This window comes from Acipenser ruthenus, chromosome 2 (genome assembly GCF_902713425.1).
Source record: "Acipenser ruthenus chromosome 2, fAciRut3.2 maternal haplotype, whole genome shotgun sequence".
NCBI lineage: Eukaryota > Metazoa > Chordata > Actinopteri > Acipenseriformes > Acipenseridae > Acipenser > Acipenser ruthenus.
The window spans coordinates 111,803,328-111,823,732 of record NC_081190.1 but is presented as its reverse complement, the minus strand read 5'-3'; the positions used below and the strand labels follow the sequence as shown (position 1 = coordinate 111,823,732).

The 20,405-nt window shown below is 39.2% G+C and overlaps 1 protein-coding gene across 3 annotated transcripts; it reads left to right on the top strand.

Annotated features, from left to right (window-relative positions):
• The first annotated feature begins 860 nt into the window (after window positions 1-860).
• LOC117408390 (protein NOXP20-like) lies at window positions 861-19,376 on the top strand. 3 transcript variants are annotated; one of them, XM_034013340.3, is made up of 14 exons: window positions 861-955; window positions 1,694-2,041; window positions 3,633-3,720; window positions 4,495-4,605; window positions 4,968-5,068; window positions 9,607-9,741; window positions 10,040-10,192; window positions 10,496-10,622; window positions 10,986-11,071; window positions 11,597-11,746; window positions 12,186-12,325; window positions 12,943-13,015; window positions 17,365-17,418; window positions 18,025-19,376. In XM_034013340.3, the coding sequence occupies exons 2-14, from the start codon at window positions 1,706-1,708 to the stop codon at window positions 18,130-18,132; spliced, it is 1,662 nt and encodes a 553-aa protein (XP_033869231.3). In that variant the 5' UTR covers window positions 861-955; window positions 1,694-1,705; the 3' UTR covers window positions 18,133-19,376. The 3 variants fall into 3 exon arrangements, with proteins under 3 accessions (XP_033869231.3, XP_033869230.3, XP_033869233.3); XM_034013339.3 differs by having other exon boundaries at window positions 861-996; XM_034013342.3 differs by having other exon boundaries at window positions 865-960.
• Window positions 19,377-20,405: the final 1,029 nt, after the last annotated feature.

Genomic DNA, 20,405 nt, shown 5'->3' with positions numbered 1-20,405 from the left:
AAAGCAAATCAACAAAACATGTTATTATTTCCATAATGGAGAAATAACTTTAGAAAACTTTGTATCAAACATTACTCCCCCTGGTTGTACCAATAATAGACTCTAGTGATGTGATTTAATACTTTGTACAAGTACTGTCAAGCCCTACCTATTTCTAATAGAAGCACAGAGCTACACCCTGACTGAGTTTATACATCACAAGAGTTAATTACACCCTTTTTATGGGTTTTCTTCAATTTGCTGTACAGTAGTTTGGGAGCCATTTCAAGCCTCCTCGTTTGATGCAGAAAGTCAGCCTTTTGGAATGGAAAAAGTTTTCTGCTCAGCATAGTTTAACTGTGAACTCCCTCTAGTCCAGAGTCCGCGTTGTTCTTTATTTGAACACCAAAACCAAGGGTGTATTTTCAACATACTTGTCATTGCAAAAAAGTTTTGAAAACGCTTTGAAAATAATGCCCTTTTTTCTTATTCATTTTTTCACATTAACATTTTATGATCCTGGTCCAGTAGTCAAGGAACCACACCCCAAATTCTATGAGCATAGTCATATAAAGGGTGGAGAAAAAGTACTGTAAGTCCATATAGAGGATTCAACTTTATGTTAAATCTAGGGTATCGCCACATCTGTATCAAATTTTGTCAGTAAGTTATCAGAAGTAAGAATCTTGTTCCTCTTTTACGGCATGTATATAACATTAGCCTATAGCAAATATAGTTATATTACCGTTAATACAAAGACGGTGGTGATGAAAGACTCCGGACTGCTAACTTGCCTACGCAATATGGAATTCCGAATCTCCGCCCAGTTATATTGTAATTTGTAACGTCAGACTCGGAAGAACAAAGGCAAGTGCAGAGTTCAAATGACGTCACTGTCAATAACATCGTGCTGCCTGCCGACGTGGCGGAGAGGCAGGAGGGAGAAAGTAGACAAACCCGGCTGTCTACAGAACTGGTGAGGTACTTTATAGATACTGTTATATCAAAACTATTAAAGTAAGTTTTCTATATATTGTTAACAACGTCACATAAATGTAATACCAAATATTGAAATGTATTGCACAGTTGAACGGATCTGTTATAAATCTTGCATATATTTATTTTATTTTTCAGTGTTTTTTTTCTATGCGCATATGTATATCGCTAAATAAGTTCAATCCTGTTAATATCCTTCATGGTTATGTGTGCAATATATATATATATATATATATATATATATATATATATATATATATATATATAACCTGGAGTTCTGCTTTAAACATTAAAGTGCATTCCACTATATAAGTTGTGTGTGCATGCTCAGAATCGAGTAAACAGTTTTTTGTTTTGTTTTTTTTTAAAATTGTATTTACTATATTTTTTGGAGGGGTTGTCTTTTAGAAACCGACATGGAAATGTAAATTGTAAATCGTTTACTTTGCAGTATAAAAAATTGAAACACATATCGCTGGCTTCCAGATTCAACGCCACAAGATGTCACCCTTTAGCTTAGTTTTCTTACTGCATCACGAATCTGTGACCAGATACTGTTGTCTGACTACATGTATAGGATTGAATGGTACTGCTTGGTAGAATTTCCTCAGTATGCAGTGTCTTATTATTCACAGTTTTAAAATGGTGTTACTGTAAAGAGGGCTGACTCCTCAGCAAATTTACGTTTTTAATGGAGTATTTATTTTTCTATTGACAGGAATGAATCAAAATGTCACAGGGTGACACAATGGAAAGCGTTTCTACTGAATTTCAGTTGTCAGGCCCCATTGGTAGTGACACATCATTTGTGAAAGAAACAGAGCTACATTATGAGGCCTCTGAGGCAACAAATGAACCCTTAGAAACGGGAGACAAGCATGTGCCATCCAGTGAGGGTGGTGGGCGCCAGGCTGAGGAATGCTCTGTCCAGCCAGAGGGACCCGTTGAAAGCACAGCCCCCGCAGAGAAGGGCATGTCGGGGAGTCAGATGACTGAGTGCACCGAGTCAGTGAGTCTGGAAGCAGATCCAGCAGCTGAAACAGCACTGGACACACAGGGTGCTCAGGCACGTTACAGTCTCTCCTTTTATATATTTATAAACTGCTGTTCTTCTCATAGAGAACATTCTTCTTTGGTGGGAAAAGGCAGTCGAACCTCAGCTGGCAAAGTTACAAAAGTCACACATATGGGGGCAATATGCAGCTGTGGCCAAAAGTTTAGCATTAACTATTTTTGCTTCGGAAAATCAAATGAAACCGGCTGAACAATGTCACGTTAACATAATGAATTTGATACCGCTTTGTAGTTTTCCATAAAACTGAGAAAAATGAAAAAATTTGACATTTTGAAATCTAACATCAAATACTGTACTACTATTATGGTTTCCGGTAGACTTTTGCGATATCATTTTGCAGTTTCTGTGATTACATGATGCTAAATAAAATATATAAATTATGTTGATATGGGTTTTGTTTTAAAATTATGTCTCACTCCTAAAATTCTAGGCGATGCAAAACCTTTGGCCAGAGCTGTAGGAAAACGCTTTCCGAATTTCCTCCTTTGTCTCTTATAATTATTTCTATGTTTATGTTTAGTTTAAGCTTAATATTTTGTTCATGTAAAATCGTCTCTATACAAAATACCATTTACTGTAATAAATAACTATTTTTAAAAAAAGTTCTGGTCATTCCCCACCTCATGGTTAATCTAAGATATTACAATTGCAGAATGCCATACCTAACAGTACTATAACATATGCACTAAAGTATTAGAATGGCATCTCACCCCATACAAAAAAAAGTCATAATTAAGCGATATAATGTCAAAAAGATGTGATGACACGTCGCCTAATTATGACTTTCCCACTTGTTTGTTTTTGAATTCTCTGTCTCTGAGTGACTGTCATTTTTATTTTTTAAAAATTCCAATCACTGAAAATGTCAGCTTCTGTGAAATTCCCACACTAGACGCGAGAGACTCATTCAAGTACACACCTTTAACCACCCCACCACTGAAACGCCCAAGAGCAAGATGTTTTAGTGTGTTTATAAAATTTAAAAATGAATCCGTTTAACAAAAGTCGTGGAATCCTTATATTTAAAAAAACAATTCAAACAAAATAACAAATAGGGCTGAAGTGAATTACTTTAGAGTATAATTGTATTTTGGGGTTCTGGTGAATTCATCATTGAGCTTTGCTCTTGTGGTTTATGATGTCCCCAGAACCCCTTGATGCAATTATAATCTTGTAATTCACAGCAGCCCAGTTATTATTTTCTATGTAGAGGTTTTTCATAATTGTGATCGCTTCCACCGGCAAACCTGGGATGAATAAAAAAAAAAAGAATTGATTTTAAATGTAGTGTTGGTTTTGTTTATAAAACCTCCATCTGAAGTGAGCTGTAACAGAGTACTGATATGTGCTATACCCATCCTTTGAATAAGGGGAATTCTACTTCTAATTATGCTAGTCTTTCATACTGGACCAGCACTTTTCCTGTATTTTATGAGCACAGTATTTGAAATAAAGCAGCAAATGTTTTGTTCTTGAAGTAATACCTTGTTAAAAGGCAGTCTTTCCTATTACCATCGTTGGCGAGGAGCCTAGAATGGCATTATTCTATATGATTGTGGATTTCAATGTATCTTCAATGTAGGAGTCAGCTGCATCCACAGAGGGAAGAAGATGGGGTGGCTGGGGATCATGGGGAAAGTCCCTTTTGACAACGGCAACATCCACTGTTGGTAAGTTTTTCTGATTTCTCTAAATTCTTAGCAGCGTTCTCTTTATTCCTTTTTTTACAGTATTGTAAAAGAAAGAAACCAAGGAGAGAGAGTTGTTGCCTTTTCTCAACACGCTCTTAGTTGTATATAGATTATGCTTTGTACAGTGTAGTTGGCAGGGAGCTGTGTGCTATATTTAGATTTATCAGGGAAATACAGAACAGGGGTAGGTGGTCTTTTCCAGTGTGAAAAAGCATAAGCATGATCAAAGACATGTAATAAATTCATCACAACAGTCAGCATGCAATATGTTCAAAGATATAAGGAAACCTTATTATTATCATCTTCTCATAGTAAAGATTAAAGGGTTGAAATCATAGGGGCAGGACAGTTCTGGATCTGGGGTCCCAGCCCATTTTCAATGACTTTATAGCTTCTAATTACATGCTGTGTAAGAATTATAGCAGCATTTTTAATTACCAGAGGAGAGTTTTCATTAATCTTCATTAATCTATCTAGAGCTTCATTTACATGGATACAGATGTAGATAATTCATTTTGCTAGCCCTTAATTGTGTTGCTTAATCTAGTGTTAAGATGATGAATTTAAATAATACTAAGTGACCAAGTACCTAATGAATCCACATATTGCTTGGTTCACTGTATAACTACGTAGTGAATTTAATTACTTGTGAACTCATTTAGATAAACTTAGATTTCATTTCATCTTCCTACTCTGTGTATCTGCACCTTCCTACTCTGTGTATGTTTATTTCAGTTTCATTTCTTGATTCAGGTCAAGGAATAACAGCAGTTAAAGAAAAGGCAGCCACACTTACAATCCACAGCAGCTCTTCAGCTTCTGAGGAGAGCAAGCACTCTGGAAGTAATGAAGGGGCAACACCAGGTAAACAGTATATTCATTTAACTTGAGGGGTAGTCAAAAGTAGATAAATAAGAGTTTGCCAGAAATGAATGGCTCGCGTCTGTCTGAAGAACTGAAGTGCCTTGAGCTGGTACAGATTATAGTAATTTTTGTTGTCTCAGATTGACTGGGCCTGTATTAATGCATGTACAGTCCACTGCTGTAATTTAAATATTCCTGTTCCTGTGTATGACTTCAGAACACTGTGATTACAGTCTCTTGTTTACAGTACAGTGAATTAACTGCTCTACAAATGGACTGGACAGTTCAAGGTAGAGAAGAGCTAGATTGCACTTGGTTTAGCTGAAGACAGCTTTACTGTATTTCTATTTTTGCTTTTGTAGATGTTCCAGAAGACCTGGTTCTAACTGAATCTCCTCCCTCAAAACCTTCAACTGGGTCACGTGGAATGTTGTCAACCATTACAAATGCAGTTCAAAATACAGTAAGTGCTGCACATGTAGCTCAGTCAGAGAGAAAAAAGAAAAAAGTTTCCTGAGGGGGGCGGTGAATGGCTGACAAAGTAAAACAAATTTGTGCAATAACGATTCAAAACAAAAATAACATGACGAAAGAAATGAAAGCGCTTTATTATTCGTCAGCCAATGAGCGTCCCCCCTCATGTCAGCTGCCGACCTGAGGGGGCGTCGATTGGCTGATGAATAATAAGGCCAAATAAAAAAAAATGTGTGATTCGAGTTACCCGACCGACCCTAAATATTTTTTTCTGATAACGGGCTACACCTTTCACTATAAATCTGAAAACTGACCCCTGTGCACAGCCGCATTTTCGCTCATGCGATTTTCCGGAAGCCGCATAGCAAAACAATAAAACATTTGGGGGCCTGAGTTGCACGGCTGCAGCGTATCGCCAAGTAGTTGTTTTGCACTATTGTTTGAAAAATGCAATCACATACCAGAAAAAAGAATTATGACCAGTGTTAGACTCGGGGGGTGAAATGCCATTTCTCACACTCCAGCTTCATTGTACGTTATCTTGATAGTAGCCTATTTTATTTCTCACCAATGCTTTTAATGTTTAATGCTCCCGACGCATGTTTTCCTTGCACTGTGAAATTGAAATTGAAATTGACAAGCGGCATCAGGAACTGAATTTGATGTGGCAACTGGTTTTTAAAGGGCGATAACATTTTCATTTTTTTTAAAGAATTTTATCACATAACGTGTTGATTCAGTTTTGACATTTCTAAAATAAACTCAGTAAAATTAGTACAATAACTGACCTTGTTTTGTTTTCCTTCCAAAACTGACAAACTAAACAACAGCACACAACACTTCCTCATCGATCCTGCGTTCCTAGCAAGATCTCTCGATTTGCTGAAAATAATTGTGAAAGCTTATAATACAAAGTGAAAATTGTTTACAAATACACAACACACCTGTTTTCATTAGGCTATAATATAAACCCTTCCGTTCTTTATTTAATTGCACACATTTTGTCGTGTTCATTTTTTATGTGTGACCTGCTATTTTGTCTGATTTTAATGTCTTTTTTTAATTGTATGCATTTTATTGTTTGTTTCTTATTTCTGTGATCTGTGATGTCTGTATGGTCTTTATATGTTTTATTGTAAGAGCTTTGGGATACTATATTGTATGTAAAAAAGGGCACAAGTGTACGGCTAATATTGTCAGTTTATGTATGCTTTCGTTTTTATTTGCGCCCTGCAGTTTCATGGTCTTTTTTTATGGCTTAGGATTCATATTTATTCGATTGGGTGCATGCTATTAGTGTGTATGCTATATTGTGGTCATTTTGAAGACTTGTCTTATTTGAAAGAGTTCCTTTGCTATATTGTATTGTGATTGACTGTGCTGTGTCAAAGGATAGTGTGTCATTTTGAGAGATGTCCTGCAGTGTTGATACCAGGTTTTTCTATTTTGTGGGCGGAATATCCTCCAGTTTTAAATAACACCGTGTAACAAATTTTTTATTTTTTTTTGTTCCTGGGTAGTAAGTGTTATTTCCTAATTGCTTATGCCTCAAAAGTATAGAAAATGGCTATTATTCCCCACAAACTTTGCTTTTGTGACCAGGACAGTGATATTTTGAAATTTACCTATTTTCCAGAACATTCCAGATAGATTCAGTGCTGAGTAAACTTGGAGTAACTTCTAGAACTTTCTAGAACTTTCCAGTAATATAAATAGTAGTATAAATATAGGGGCCTTAAGCCCACCAGTTCAGTTTAGTTCCAGCTGCCTAAGTGGATACATATCTGCATTTTTCTGAGATGGCATCAAGAGGCTGCAATGGTGGCATTCCTGATGGGTCTCCAAGGCGGTTTTACCAAGTTTCCCTGCTATCTTTGCCTTTGGGACAGCAGGGACACCAAGGCGCACTACCACAGGCGGGACTGGCCACAGCGGACCGAGTTCTCTGTGGGGAGGAACAACGTCAAGTGGGAGCCACTGGTGGACCCCCGGAAGGTGCTGATGCCACCACTGCACATCAAATTGGGCCTTATGAAACAATTTGTCAGAGCTCTAGATAAGGAGTCGGCAGCCTTCAAGTACCTTCAAGACTTCTTCCCTAAGCTGTCTGAGGCAAAGGTCAAAGCCGGTGTCTTCGTCGGACCACAGATAAAGAAGATCCTGGAGTGCAATGAATTCCCCAAGAAGCTCACTAGTAAGGAGAAAGCGGCTTGGAACAGCTTTGTCGCAGTGGTTCGGGGCTTCCTGGGCAATCACAAGGCCGAAAACTATGTGGAGCTGGTTGAGACTCTGGTGAAGAACTACGGCACAATGGGCTGTAGGATGTCCCTCAAAGTCCATATCCTTGATGCTCATCTTGATAAATTCAAGGAGAACATGGGAGCGTACTCGGAGGAGCAAGGCGAGCGCTTCCACCAGGATATACTGGACTTTGAACACCGCTACCAAGGACAGTATAACGAGAACATGATGGGAGACTACATTTGGGGGCTGATTTGTGAAAGTGATTTACAGTATAATCGTAAATCTCAAAAAACTACTCACTTCTAAATCTTTTGTAGTCATTTTTGTATTACTTTAGTATAAATACATGTTAATTTGGATTCATATGTTGTTTTTTTCTGACTTTATGTGAACGAAAAGACACAAATTCGCCCGTTTTCTCATTGGAAATAGGTAAATTTCAAAATATCACTGTCCTGGTCACAAAAGCAAAGTTTGTGGGGAATAATAGCCATTTTCTATACTTTTGAGGCATAAGCAATTAGGAAATAACACTTACTACCCAGGAACAAAAATTGTGTTACATACCATTGTCTAATCCTAAACATTTTTAAACCAGACATTTAGTGTATGTAAAATAGTTGTTTTAAAAAAAATGGGACCAGTTAGGACTGTATAGTCAGATTGTTTTCCAAATGGTTTCATGTGGGCACATCCAGCATTAACATTTTTGAAAATCCAGTGTTGCACCGATAGCCTTGCAGTCAAATAATATTTCTCAAGAACAGACAAGGATAGCCCTCCTAGTTTAGAGAGTGAGAGTCTCCTTTTCTTTATTCTGGGCTGGGAACCTTCCAGAGAAAATCTACCTAACAGAGAGACTGGCAGCATTTTCCAGTTCAGCGTTTTCTACTATTAATTGTAATTATTATATTGATTATTTGTAACCTAAAACTTCCAATCTTTACATAATATAATTCCTTACATGCAAATAGACATTTTCCCATCCAATTAACAGTGTGATTTTTCAAGCAGGTAGGTAATTTATTTGCAAGTTCACTAACAATCCAACATAGTTTCAGAAAGCTGGAATTGGACGCTTGTCTAACCTAGTCATTATATCCATTGAATTTGTATTGGCCAACTCTCTGAACTATGACCATGCCATCAATGGCTTTGCATCACTGAAGGCAAGAGAAGTACATTTGTAGGCTCTAGGCTTCGTTTCTTTTGGTGCATTCCATTGGATATTTACAAAGATTTTGAACCCGTTTTTATTTATTTTTTTGCTGACTGCAAGTTCTGGGGGTGGCGCTAGACTTATATCTCGCAGAGGGCGTAGTCAATGATTGGAAAATCAAGAATTTTAATGATTATATATATATAATCATTAGTTTTTTTTATTTATTTAATTGGCTTTTCAAAATGGAAAACCATGTGTTGTTACAAATTTAAAATCCCCCCCCCCAAGATGTATTGCTAGCAATTATATTATCAGACTGTGATCTTGTCCTAATTAAAATGCAAACACAAAATACAATTAGCTTTAACAAGAAAAAGGCCCCACAGTAAGAATCCACAGCAGCTCTTCAACATCCTGATAGAACAAGGAGTAATTAGTTATATTACCATATATATTCAAAGTGAAAAAACTTTGAACATCTTAACTAATTGCCTAATGGTCTTAAAGGTACGGGTGGTTTTGCACTGGCTATTTGTCAAGCCGAGCGAGAACCAAACCAAACATGTGAATGTGGCTCAGAGCCGAGCAGGGCCAGGGCTAATGATTCAGTCTGGACACTTGTGGATGACGAACACCACCATATGACGTCAGATCCAAATTACTGCTTTCCCCGAGAAGCATTCTTCTCCTCTGCGTAATCAACCCATCGTTGCAATTCAGTTGTATTCAGTAATATCTGAAGAACGGAAACGCAGAAAAACAAACAAGGATAACCTCTGGATGTGCCATTCTTAACTCAAACACAGCGCCTCGTAATACCGCATGAATACCTGTGACACCCGTTGCACAGCTCGGGCTCAGTAATGGAAACACAACCAGGCTGGCTCGCTGCGGGGTAGTTGTACAGTAGGAAATAGGGTTATGATGCAGTGATTTTGAGTGCAGTTGCAAGTTGGGGAAACACAAAATCATGAAAACATGCAAGGGTTAAAAACCCACCACAACAGCTTCACACGCGACAGTACACAGGACCTTTAACCTTGCGCTTTGCAGGACGCGATTCAGAAGCTTGCTGTTTAGGTTCAATATTTAGTGTTGTTATTCCATATTGTTTCTTGTAGGGTAAGTCTGTGATTACTGGTGGTCTGGATGCACTGGAATTTATTGGTAAAAAGACAATGAACGTCCTTGCAGAGAGTGACCCTGGCTTCAAGAAGACCAAAATACTGATGCGGAGAACTGTAACTTTGTCACAGGTAATATACATTTTCAGGTAGCCCAATGCCAGTGTAATATATTGTTCTACTGAAATGCCTGTATGGTACTTACATCTTCCACAACAAACACAAAGTGAAATTTAAGGAAATTATGCTTATTTTAAGATTTAGGATCCAGGGTTTTCATTTTAAAGATTGTAGATTTTCATGTTACTAAATCTCCAAATGCCCAATGTTTACAAGCCATTTTAATAGTTGTATATATAGCAGTTTTTAGTTTAGTTTTGTATTTGTGTGGGGCATTTATCATGTGTCTGTGGTGTGAATATTTCCCTAGATGTTAAGGGAAGCTAAAGATAAGGAGAAGGAGAGGATTGGCAATCAAGTTGTAATGGAGAGGACAGCACACTATGGAATACTCTTTGATGATTACCAGGGACTATCTCATCTGGAGGCTCTGGAGATTCTCTCCAATGAAAGTGAATCCAAGGCAAGTACTACACAGTGTACAGACTGTAACCAAAGAGGCTTTAGTATTGTATTAGTCATGATACGTGGTTTCTATTTTAGAAGATGTGTTTTCAGTTGGAATCACCTCCTCCACTTCAAACACATGCATCCATGATCAGTTGCTGTTGACTGATTGTGTGTGTTAGATTTAATTAACTTACTAACTTATGTGCAACATCCACATATAGAATGAAAGATTATCCTAACATAATTGGATGTTATAGTTAATATTTGAGCCTGACTGAACTATAGGACTAGTATTTCTTTGTTTTTTTATGTCCAGGTTCAGTCAGCCTTAATGTCATTAGAAGGAGAAGAATTGGAAACTTTGAAAAGGGATCTGATTGCAATTAAAGAAATCTTCCTGGAGAAGGATTTTGGAAAAGAAGATGAAGATGAAGATGAAAAAGGTGATGTAAAGCATATGCAGTTATGGTAAGGGCAAAGCCAAGTAGTCTGCAGGCTGTCTTGGCTGGGGGTCCCACAGGGAGAGTTGCATTGGCCTTGGCTTTCTTGCAGGTAGGGGAGGTCATAGGGTGTCAGGTTTGTGGATGTAAAGGGGGCAATAGGTGGAACTGTGGTGATAAAAGGACATTGCATTAGTATTAAGAGATCTATTGGTCTACTGTTTGTGCATTGTACAGACAGAACAATTCATAGCCATTAATTATGGTAATAATACAAGATTAAATAATTGATTTTTTTTTCAGAATAATGTTGTAAACTATAACATACTTCCCAGTACTGAAAACTGCTGTTTCCTGTATTTCCAGTTTCTGAGGGAGAAGAGTTTGTGAGCATACTAACAGAGCTACTTTTTGAACTGCATGTTGCTGCCACCCCTGACAAGCTCAGCAAGGTACAATATTTCAACATCTGTACTGATCCTTGCATCAGAGCATATCGTTAAACTATTCCTTTTGTTTTTTTTATAAGCATACAGGTTGTGAAAATATGTGATTGTCAGCAGGGTTGTTATATTTAAAAAATGCATTTTAAACTATTTAGCAAAGTCGTTAACATAATTTAGGATTCTTTATAATATACTGTGTTTTATTTTCTCAGAAATAAAAATAAGCAGGCACAAACTATTAGGGTTATAAAGCAAATATATGAAGGGTTTCCTGTGTTGAATTCCTTTGTCGTTTGCATTAATGACTTGGCATTTCAGATGTGCACTTGACACCAGTAACCAGCTTAGCATCAACTGATTATTCCAAAATGTACATTTTAAAAACATTTCTGAAACGAAAGCACTTTAGTAGTTCATCACAGAGTATTGTTAAGCATCACGTCTCTTCTGAATCTCTAAAACTCCAGGCATTTATAAACATTAGAAGGGCAAGGCTATAACAACGCCATTGTTAAATTGTTTTATGTCCAGGCAAGGAAAAGGGCCCATGACTGGGTAAACAAAGTGGATCTTTTAGCAGTGGAAAGTGAGGAAAAACCTAAAGAGGAAAATGAAGAACTAGGCAGCGAAAAACATGAGGAACCATGTGAAGAAGAGGAAGATCATTCAAAATCTGTTGAGGTAAGGAGGTCTTTAAAGGTTGAATTGGTAAATGACTCCTTTATAATAGAGGTTGAATTCTCTAGCACGAAGCATTGCCAAACCAAGCTAAGACCTCAAACTGTTACATTTATGACTAAAATATAATTGAATTGAATATATAATTGAATATAGTGTTTCTGTATGTAATTAAAACCCACCCTGTCCTTTGACCCATTCGATATTGTTGAATATGGTAACAGCTCATTTTCTATTTGTTATGTGGCTTAGCTAATGCTTGATATGTTAGAGTGTGGTTTGTATTCATGCTGCAGATTTTCGCTTTTTTGAATTTGTCAGTTTTTGAAAGACTGAAAGGCTCAAGCGGCAGTCGAAATCATTGAACAGCTAAACAGCAACTCACAAGAGGCTGAACAGATCTTTAGAGTGTAAGAACAGCAGTGTTTTGTATACACTGCAGGATATCTACATGTCATCAGTTGAAAGCCTAGCAGAGGTGACAGCTCGTAGTATTGAACAGCTTCACAAAGTGGCAGAGCTGATTCTTCATGGACAGGATGAAGAGAAGCTAGCTCTGGACCAGACCAGAATCCTAACCAGGTAAGAGGGGCCTGTGTTGCTGATACAACAATGTTATTCATGAACAACCTAGCACCGTAAACATGTATACAATAGAGCAGTCATTCTGAAATAGGTCCAGTAGCGACAGCATGCTCATTCGCTGGAATATTTATAATATTTATTTATAATATTACATAGGGAGATGGGGAAGTGAAATGTAAAGCTTTTTTTTTTTAGTTCAACTCATGCTGTTTGTGTTTCATTGTAAAATGACCCAAGATATGTGAACAGTGAAAACTGTTTATCATAAATTACCTACACTGTCTTTTCATTTTAGCTACTGGCACTAAAATATAGATGTACCTCAGTACTGCCCATGCATGGCATGCAGCAATATGTATGATAGACTTGTGAGAGTTTTCAGTGTGTTCCTTTGTCCCTTGGCTGACTTTGCTTAAAGGACCATGTCACATACACAGCAAAGGAAGAGGAGGACTCCCGATTCTGAATGCAGTGTGCTCTAAAGAAAAGTGTTCATTGTTTTTACCGCCGCACCAGAGAATTGACAACCTTCACTGTCTATACATCATTAATGCTGCCTTTTTAAACTGTAAAAGCTTTCTCCCAAATACTAATTAATGTATGTATCTCATCAGGCTAACGGGTGCTATGTGCAAGGAGGTATCTTCGCTTTCTAAGAAGTTTTCTGAAACTTTGACTACAGCAGGGGTAAGGATCTGTGCTATGACTGCAATATTGAATTGTAATCATATTTATCTGTATTAGAAAATTAAAAAACACACATTTACATTTAGAATTTTGCTTTCAATCTTATTAAAATGGAGTCCAGCTCCAGTGTACTGTTTCTGAAACCTGTTCTGGAACACATCGATGAATATTACACATTGCTCAACACCAAAGCTTGTTGAGTGTGTTGTACGTTATGATTTGAACTGTGAGGGTTTCCAGAGGTGTGCTGAGTTAATAGACCTAGAACTTGGCCTCCCATTGAAGCGGTGAGTAATTATCCTTAGGGAATGCTGGAGTCCTGGTATGCCAGCTGCAGAGTCACACTCTGATGTGAGTAACTGTTGGCAGATACGGGTCACAGAGCAGCTTGTGGCATTTCCCACCTCCCCAGCATGGACATCCAACAGCACCACCTCCACAGAATGCAAATCCAACAGCACCACCTCCACAGCATGCGAATCCAGCAGCACCACCTCCACAGCATGCACATTCAACAGCACCACCTCCACAGCATGCAAATCCAACAGCACCACCTCCACAGCACCACCTCCACAGCATGCAAATCCAACAGCACCACCTCCACAGCATGCACATCCAACAGCACCACCTCCACAGCATGCGAATCCAACAGCACCACCTCCACAGCATGCAAATCCAACAGCACCACCTCCACAGCATGCAAATCCAACAGCACCACCTCCACAGCATGCGAATCCAACAGCACCACCTCCACAGCATGGACATCCAACAGCCCCACCTCCACAGCATGCAAGTCCAACAGCACCACCTCCACAGCACCACCTCCACAGCATGCAAATCCAACAGCCCCACCTCCACAGCGTGCAAATCCAACAGCACCACCTCCACAGCATGCACATCCAACAGCCCCACCTCCACAGCATGCAAGTCCAACAGCACCACCTCCACAGCATGGACATCCAACAGCCCCACCTCCACAGCATGCAAGTCCAACAGCACCACCTCCACAGCACCACCTCCACAGCATGCAAATCCAACAGCCCCACCTCCACAGCATGCAAATCCAACAGCACCACCTCCACAGCATGCGAATCCCACAGCACCACCTCCACAGCATGCGAATCCCACAGCACCACCTCCACAGCATGCGAATCCCACAGCACCACCTCCACAGCATGCGAATCCAACAGCACCACCTCCACAGCATGCGAATCCAACAGCACCACCTCCACAGCATGCGAATCCAACAGCACCACCTCCACAGCATGCAAATCCAACAGCACCACCTCCACAGCCCCACCTCCACAGCATGCAAATCCAACAGCCCCACCTCCACAGCATGCGAATCCAACAGCACCACCTCCACAGCATGCAAATCCAACAGCACCACCTCCACAGCATGCAAATCCAACAGCACCACCTCCACAGCATGCGAATCCCACAGCACCACCTCCACAGCATGGACATCCAACAGCACCACCTCCACAGCATGCGAATCCAACAGCACCACCTCCACAGCATGCAAATCCAACAGCACCACCTCCACAGCCCCACCTCCACAGCATGCAAATCCAACAGCCCCACCTCCACAGCATGCGAATCCAACAGCACCACCTCCACAGCATGCGAATCCCACAGCACCACCTCCACAGCATGCGAATCCAACAGCACCACCTCCACAGCATGCGAATCCCACAGCACCACCTCCACAGCATGGACATCCAACAGCACCACCTCCACAGCATGCGAATCCAGCATGTAAGTCCAACAGCACCACCTCCACAGCATGCAAATCCAACAGCACCACCTCCACAGCATGCGAATCCAACAGCACCACCTCCACAGCATGCGAATCCAACAGCACCACCTCCACAGCATGCGAATCCAACAGCACCACCTCCACAGCATGCGAATCCAACAGCACCACCTCCACAGCACCACCTCCACAGCATGCGAATCCAACAGCACCACCTCCACAGCATGCGAATCCAACAGCACCACCTCCACAGCATGCAAATCCAACAGCACCACCTCCACAGCCCCACCTCCACAGCATGCAAATCCAACAGCCCCACCTCCACAGCATGCGAATCCAACAGCACCACCTCCACAGCACCACCTCCACAGCACCACCTCCACAGCATGCGAATCCAACAGCACCACCTCCACAGCATGCGAATCCAACAGCACCACCTCCACAGCATGCAAGTCCAACAGCACCACCTCCACAGCATGCAAATCCAACAGCACCACCTCCACAGCATGCACATTCAACAGCACCACCTCCACAGCATGCGAATCCAACAGCACCACCTCCACAGCATGCAAGTCCAACAGCACCACCTCCACAGCATGCGAATCCAACAGCACCACCTCCACAGCATGCGAATCCAACAGCACCACCTCCACAGCATGCAAATCCAACAGCACCACCTCCGCAGCATGCAAATCCAACAGCACCACCTCCACAGCATGCGAATCCAGCAGCACCACCTCCACAGCATGCGAATCCAACAGCACCACCTCCATAGCATGCGAATCCAACAGCACCACCTCCACAGCATGCAAATCCAACAGCACCACCTCCACAGCATGCACATTCAACAGCACCACCTCCACAGCATGCGAATCCAGCATGTAAGTCCAACAGCACCACCTCCACAGCACCACCTCCACAGCATGCAAATCCAACAGCACCACCTCCACAGCATGCAAATCCAACAGCACCACCTCCACAGCATGCACATTCAACAGCACCACCTCCACAGCATGCGAATCCAGCATGTAAGTCCAACAGCACCACCTCCACAGCACCACCTCCACAGCATGCAAATCCAACAGCACCACCTCCACAGTATGCACATTCAACAGCACCACCTCGTCAGTGTCAGCTTGCTATTCATAAGAGTGAATGACAGCAAAATGCTGTCGATAACTAGGAGTTATTGAACACTTTCTACAGTCACGTATAAACTAAGGGCATATTTTATTTCTACACTTGCTGTGTTATACAGTTTGACATACCTGTGATTAACACTGCCTATTTTGAAAAAAAAATCTGTAGCTTTATATGAAGGAAAATGTTTATTATAAGTATATACACACACAAGAACATATTCTCTGGCATAATCATTTTCAAACAGCGCTGTGAAGCGGAGAGCAAGTGAGAGACTGAGAATAGACAGTTATTTTATTATTATTATTTCTTTGCCATGATCCGCGGCTGACAGAGTTCCTTTTCTTTTTATTTCTTTTACCTGTGTTCACAATAAACAGTTTGGACGAACACTGCCTGTGTGAACCTGTTTATATTTATGCAGCGTTACAATATACAGTATAGCAGTGCTGCTGATACAGTCGGTGGGAAATTTGGGTTTGCTTGGCATTGCAAAAAACACTGATTGAGCCTCAGTGCTAGGCTGGATAAGTGTTCATGCTCCACAAAAAGATCGATTTTGTGTACAGTGTACAATATGGCATGAAACTTTCACCGATTCATAAACATAAACTCACCCCTGATTGATTCCCTGCTTTAAGCGGGGTATAATAATAATAATAATAATAATTTGTAAGATTAACATTAAAGTTATTATTATTATTATTTATTATTATTATTATTATTATTATTATTATTATTATTAGTAGTAGTACTAGAATTACAGTATTATTCAAGTTTCCTCCTACAGTGCTTTTTTGTTTATTTATTTATTTATTTTTGGTCCTGTAGTTAAAATGGAAATCTTATGTGCTTATGGAAATGTGTTTACTAGCGTTGCAAAACAAAATGAAAATACAAAGTATTTATTTAAAAATGTCCTGTCCTTTGTCCTGAATTTTTGGCAGATGTGATAGGGGCATCGGAATCAGGTTTTGCAAACTGCCCGTGGCTGGCAGCTGCAGACTCGGGTTTCGGTAGAAGGCGACTGTCGGATTCAGTTTTTCTTTTTGGAACAGCTACCGACGGCAACCAGGGAACATTAATAATGCTGATGATGTCATAAAGTGCTTTGCGACAGTCGCTTGTTTGCTATTTTATGAATAGCGATATGGACGACTTTCGTTAGTTTTAAATGAAATTCGTTTTATTATCGCAGTTGGCAAGTACTTGTATGAATAGGGCCCTAAGACACAACGAGGTCAAGTAAATTGCATGGTCACGTATCATGAGCTGAGCTTATGAAACCAGGATCTCCAGGCTATTATGATGTCTTCTAATGAATCAGGATTTTAATATTTAATACTAATAGTTAATAATGTTTTGATGAGGTCATTCTTTTCAAAATCACTTACAAAATGACTAGTTTTTACAATTGATTATCAACCCAAATTGTGTTTACTTATATTTACAGAGCAAACTAAAGGCAGAGGTCCTAAACCCCTGGATTAACAGTGTGCTGTTAGAGGTAAGATTTCATATTGTATTTACACAATACAATGCATTTGTGAGATGTTCGCATTAAATAAATAATAGAAAAATAGTCAAGATTCTGGAGCAAGAACAGTCATTGAAGCCAGTTCCAGAGATTCTATTTTACTATTACACTTCTTTTCATGTAGTGCATGAACACAATAAAATAAATAATTATATGTGTACTGCAGAAGGACAAAATACAAGTCCATTACACTACACTGTACACTATCGGTACATTATTATATACATGCAGGTATGTATGAGATAAATTGTAAATACAGTGTAACTACAAGTAGTTAATGTATCTCATCTTCAAGTGCAGTGGAGGCAGTGTGGTCCAGTGGTTGAAGTCCAGGGCTTGTAACCAGAAGGTCACTGGTTCAAATCCCACCTCTGCCACTGACTGACTCACTGTGTGACCCTGAGCAAGTCACTTAACCTCCTTGTGCTCCATCCTGCATATAATGCACGGTTCACAGCCTACTTCTGTAAAGCGCTTTGTGATGGTGGTCCACTATGAAAGGTGCTATATAAAGATATTATTATATTATTATTATTATTTACCAGTTATAAAAGGCTTCCTGTTTTATTTTTGCAGGGATCAAACAGCACCACCTACATTCAGGATGCTTTCCAGTTGCTTCTTCCAGTATTACAGATCTCACATTTACAGACTACCAGCTCTAAAACACTCGGTGAATGCTAGGATTCCTGTTGGGGGAAAAAAACTACATTATGAAAGGAAATCATATACATGTATAATATAACTCCTTTTTTACACTAAAATAGTAGTGATCTATATTTTCACTATGAACGCAACCCTTTAACTGATTGCTCTATTGTTTAATATGCCTGTTATAGTGACACATTAGTGTACAATGCTTACATTGATTCAGTGTTTACAGCAATGAGAACATGCTGAGGTTGACATTTTGTTGCTAATCAATAAACTAGTTGGATATGATGCCAGGGCTTTAGGCAAAACATTAGCACTACAGCAAACAAACAAAAAACATTTGCAACCCTTTACAAAATGGTGAGGTTATGCATATTTATATTATATGATGTAATGTAATAGATTTTATAATGTTGCATGGTGCAGTACGTTTTTTATGACCGTCAGAGTATCATTAATATATGTAGAAACTGACTGAAATCGTTGTAAAAACATATGTTATTGTGAATCACAGCTGCATTTTTACATTTAAATGTTGAGTTTATTGCTCTTGCACTTTGTACAATTAATAGAATAAATACACTTTTAAGCCTTGGGTTTAAAACAATTGATCTTAACAGCGGTGCACCTTGTTTTAAAACATCTCAATGAATTACCTAATTACCAAGCATTTGCTGTATTTATAGGCTATGCGCCACAATTGTGTCAATTCAGCTACCCCCCCCCCCCCCCCTCCCCTCCCATTTGGCACCCAGTGGCATATTGTGATATCCATAATTAGATGTTTTGTTTTTTTAACATGAAATTAATTAATTTACCTAATTGATTTGTCAAATACATTGTGTGATACAGAACTAAATCCAATTACATTTAAAGATTTTAAATTATATGAAAGTATAATGTTTTTCAACACAAGTAGAGCAAGATTAATTTGTAATCCGTGAACACACTGATCAATTAATTGAATCCAATTATATCCTGCTCCAAGTTCACTATTCATTTAATGAACAATTTCCCAAAATGATTAGCTTTAGATAAAAAGTTAATTGAAATGGTCCCTAAGACGATAACATTGATAAATAATAGTGCCCATCATGTTTAGTCACTTAGAATTAAAATTGTGTGTATTACTTAAAAGAAACTACCATTATGTTGGCATAAGCCTAATAGTCATATTGTTAAGCAGCAATTTAAATGAAAAAAATGAACACATACTGTACAACCACTTCTTACCAAAAGCATTCAAATACAAAAATAAATAGTGCTGTATTTAACTCTGTGTGTGTGTGTGTTAATGTAACATATTTTATTAGGATATTAATCAGCCACATAACAATCTGTAAGCTTTCCGTGTCCGTGCTACAATGACTGCCTTCATGCATGTCTACTTCCTCACTCTCCAGTTTCTTAATACAATTTTCTTGAGGAATGTCCACTGCCTGTGAGCAGGACCATACTGCGAAGTCACTGGCAGCTGGGCAGGCACTATGCCTAGTGTGAGTATCTTCAGCACACCTCCGAATCTGAGCATTTGCTTTGTTTTGCAATTTTTGTAATTTATTCCGAGTCATTTGGCATATAATTCAAACCTTGAAAATCTAAATGTACAAAAAAAAAATCTAAACTCGAATGAAGAAGGAGAATGTTCTGCCTCTGGGAAGCAATAGCTTATTAAAATGTTGTTTAGACATTAATAAAACTGACACGGTTCTCTTCATATAAAAGGGAATGTCACCACCTGTGCACTTTCTAAAAATGTGTCGGCATATTTTTAAATCATTTGCATAGGCGTCCAGCAACAACACATGTAATTAGTCCATACATCCACTGTGATGCAGCACAATTTTTCTAACAATTGCTGAATTACAGGAGTATACAGAAAGGGAGTTTCATGGAAAACAGATGCGAGTCACACCCTCTACAGGCCTCATATGTTGTCCACAGACGCGATATCCTTGGATCTTTGTGTTGGAACTGGTTTTGAGTTTTGTTTCTCCTCATATGTGTTTAAATTCCTTATGCAATTTACATTTGGTGTACATACTGTAAGTAGGCCCATGCTTTGCTTATTTCTGTATTACGCTGAAGCAAAAAGGACAGACTCACTTTGAATGCATGCTGAATTGAGACAGCAACAGTTAAAGATATACCATTAGTTTTGTTTCAGACATGGTATGAAAATAAAAAATGCATTAACAATGAATATCATATTGACCGCTTGCTCAACACTGTAACATCTGTAGAATAGTGTCTTAATTCTGTTTGAATCGTGTATGAATTAATAGGAATACCCTAGCATTACT

Coding starts and splice junctions, on each gene's coding strand:
- LOC117408390 (XM_034013340.3), top strand. CDS start 1,706: ATGTCACAGGGTGACACAATGGAAAGCGTTTCTACTGAATTTCAGTTG. Junction 10,193..10,495: donor CCAATGAAAGTGAATCCAAG/GCAAGTACTACA, acceptor TTTTATGTCCAG/GTTCAGTCAGCCTTAATGTC. Junction 11,747..12,185: donor ATCATTCAAAATCTGTTGAG/GTAAGGAGGTCT, acceptor TATACACTGCAG/GATATCTACATGTCATCAGT.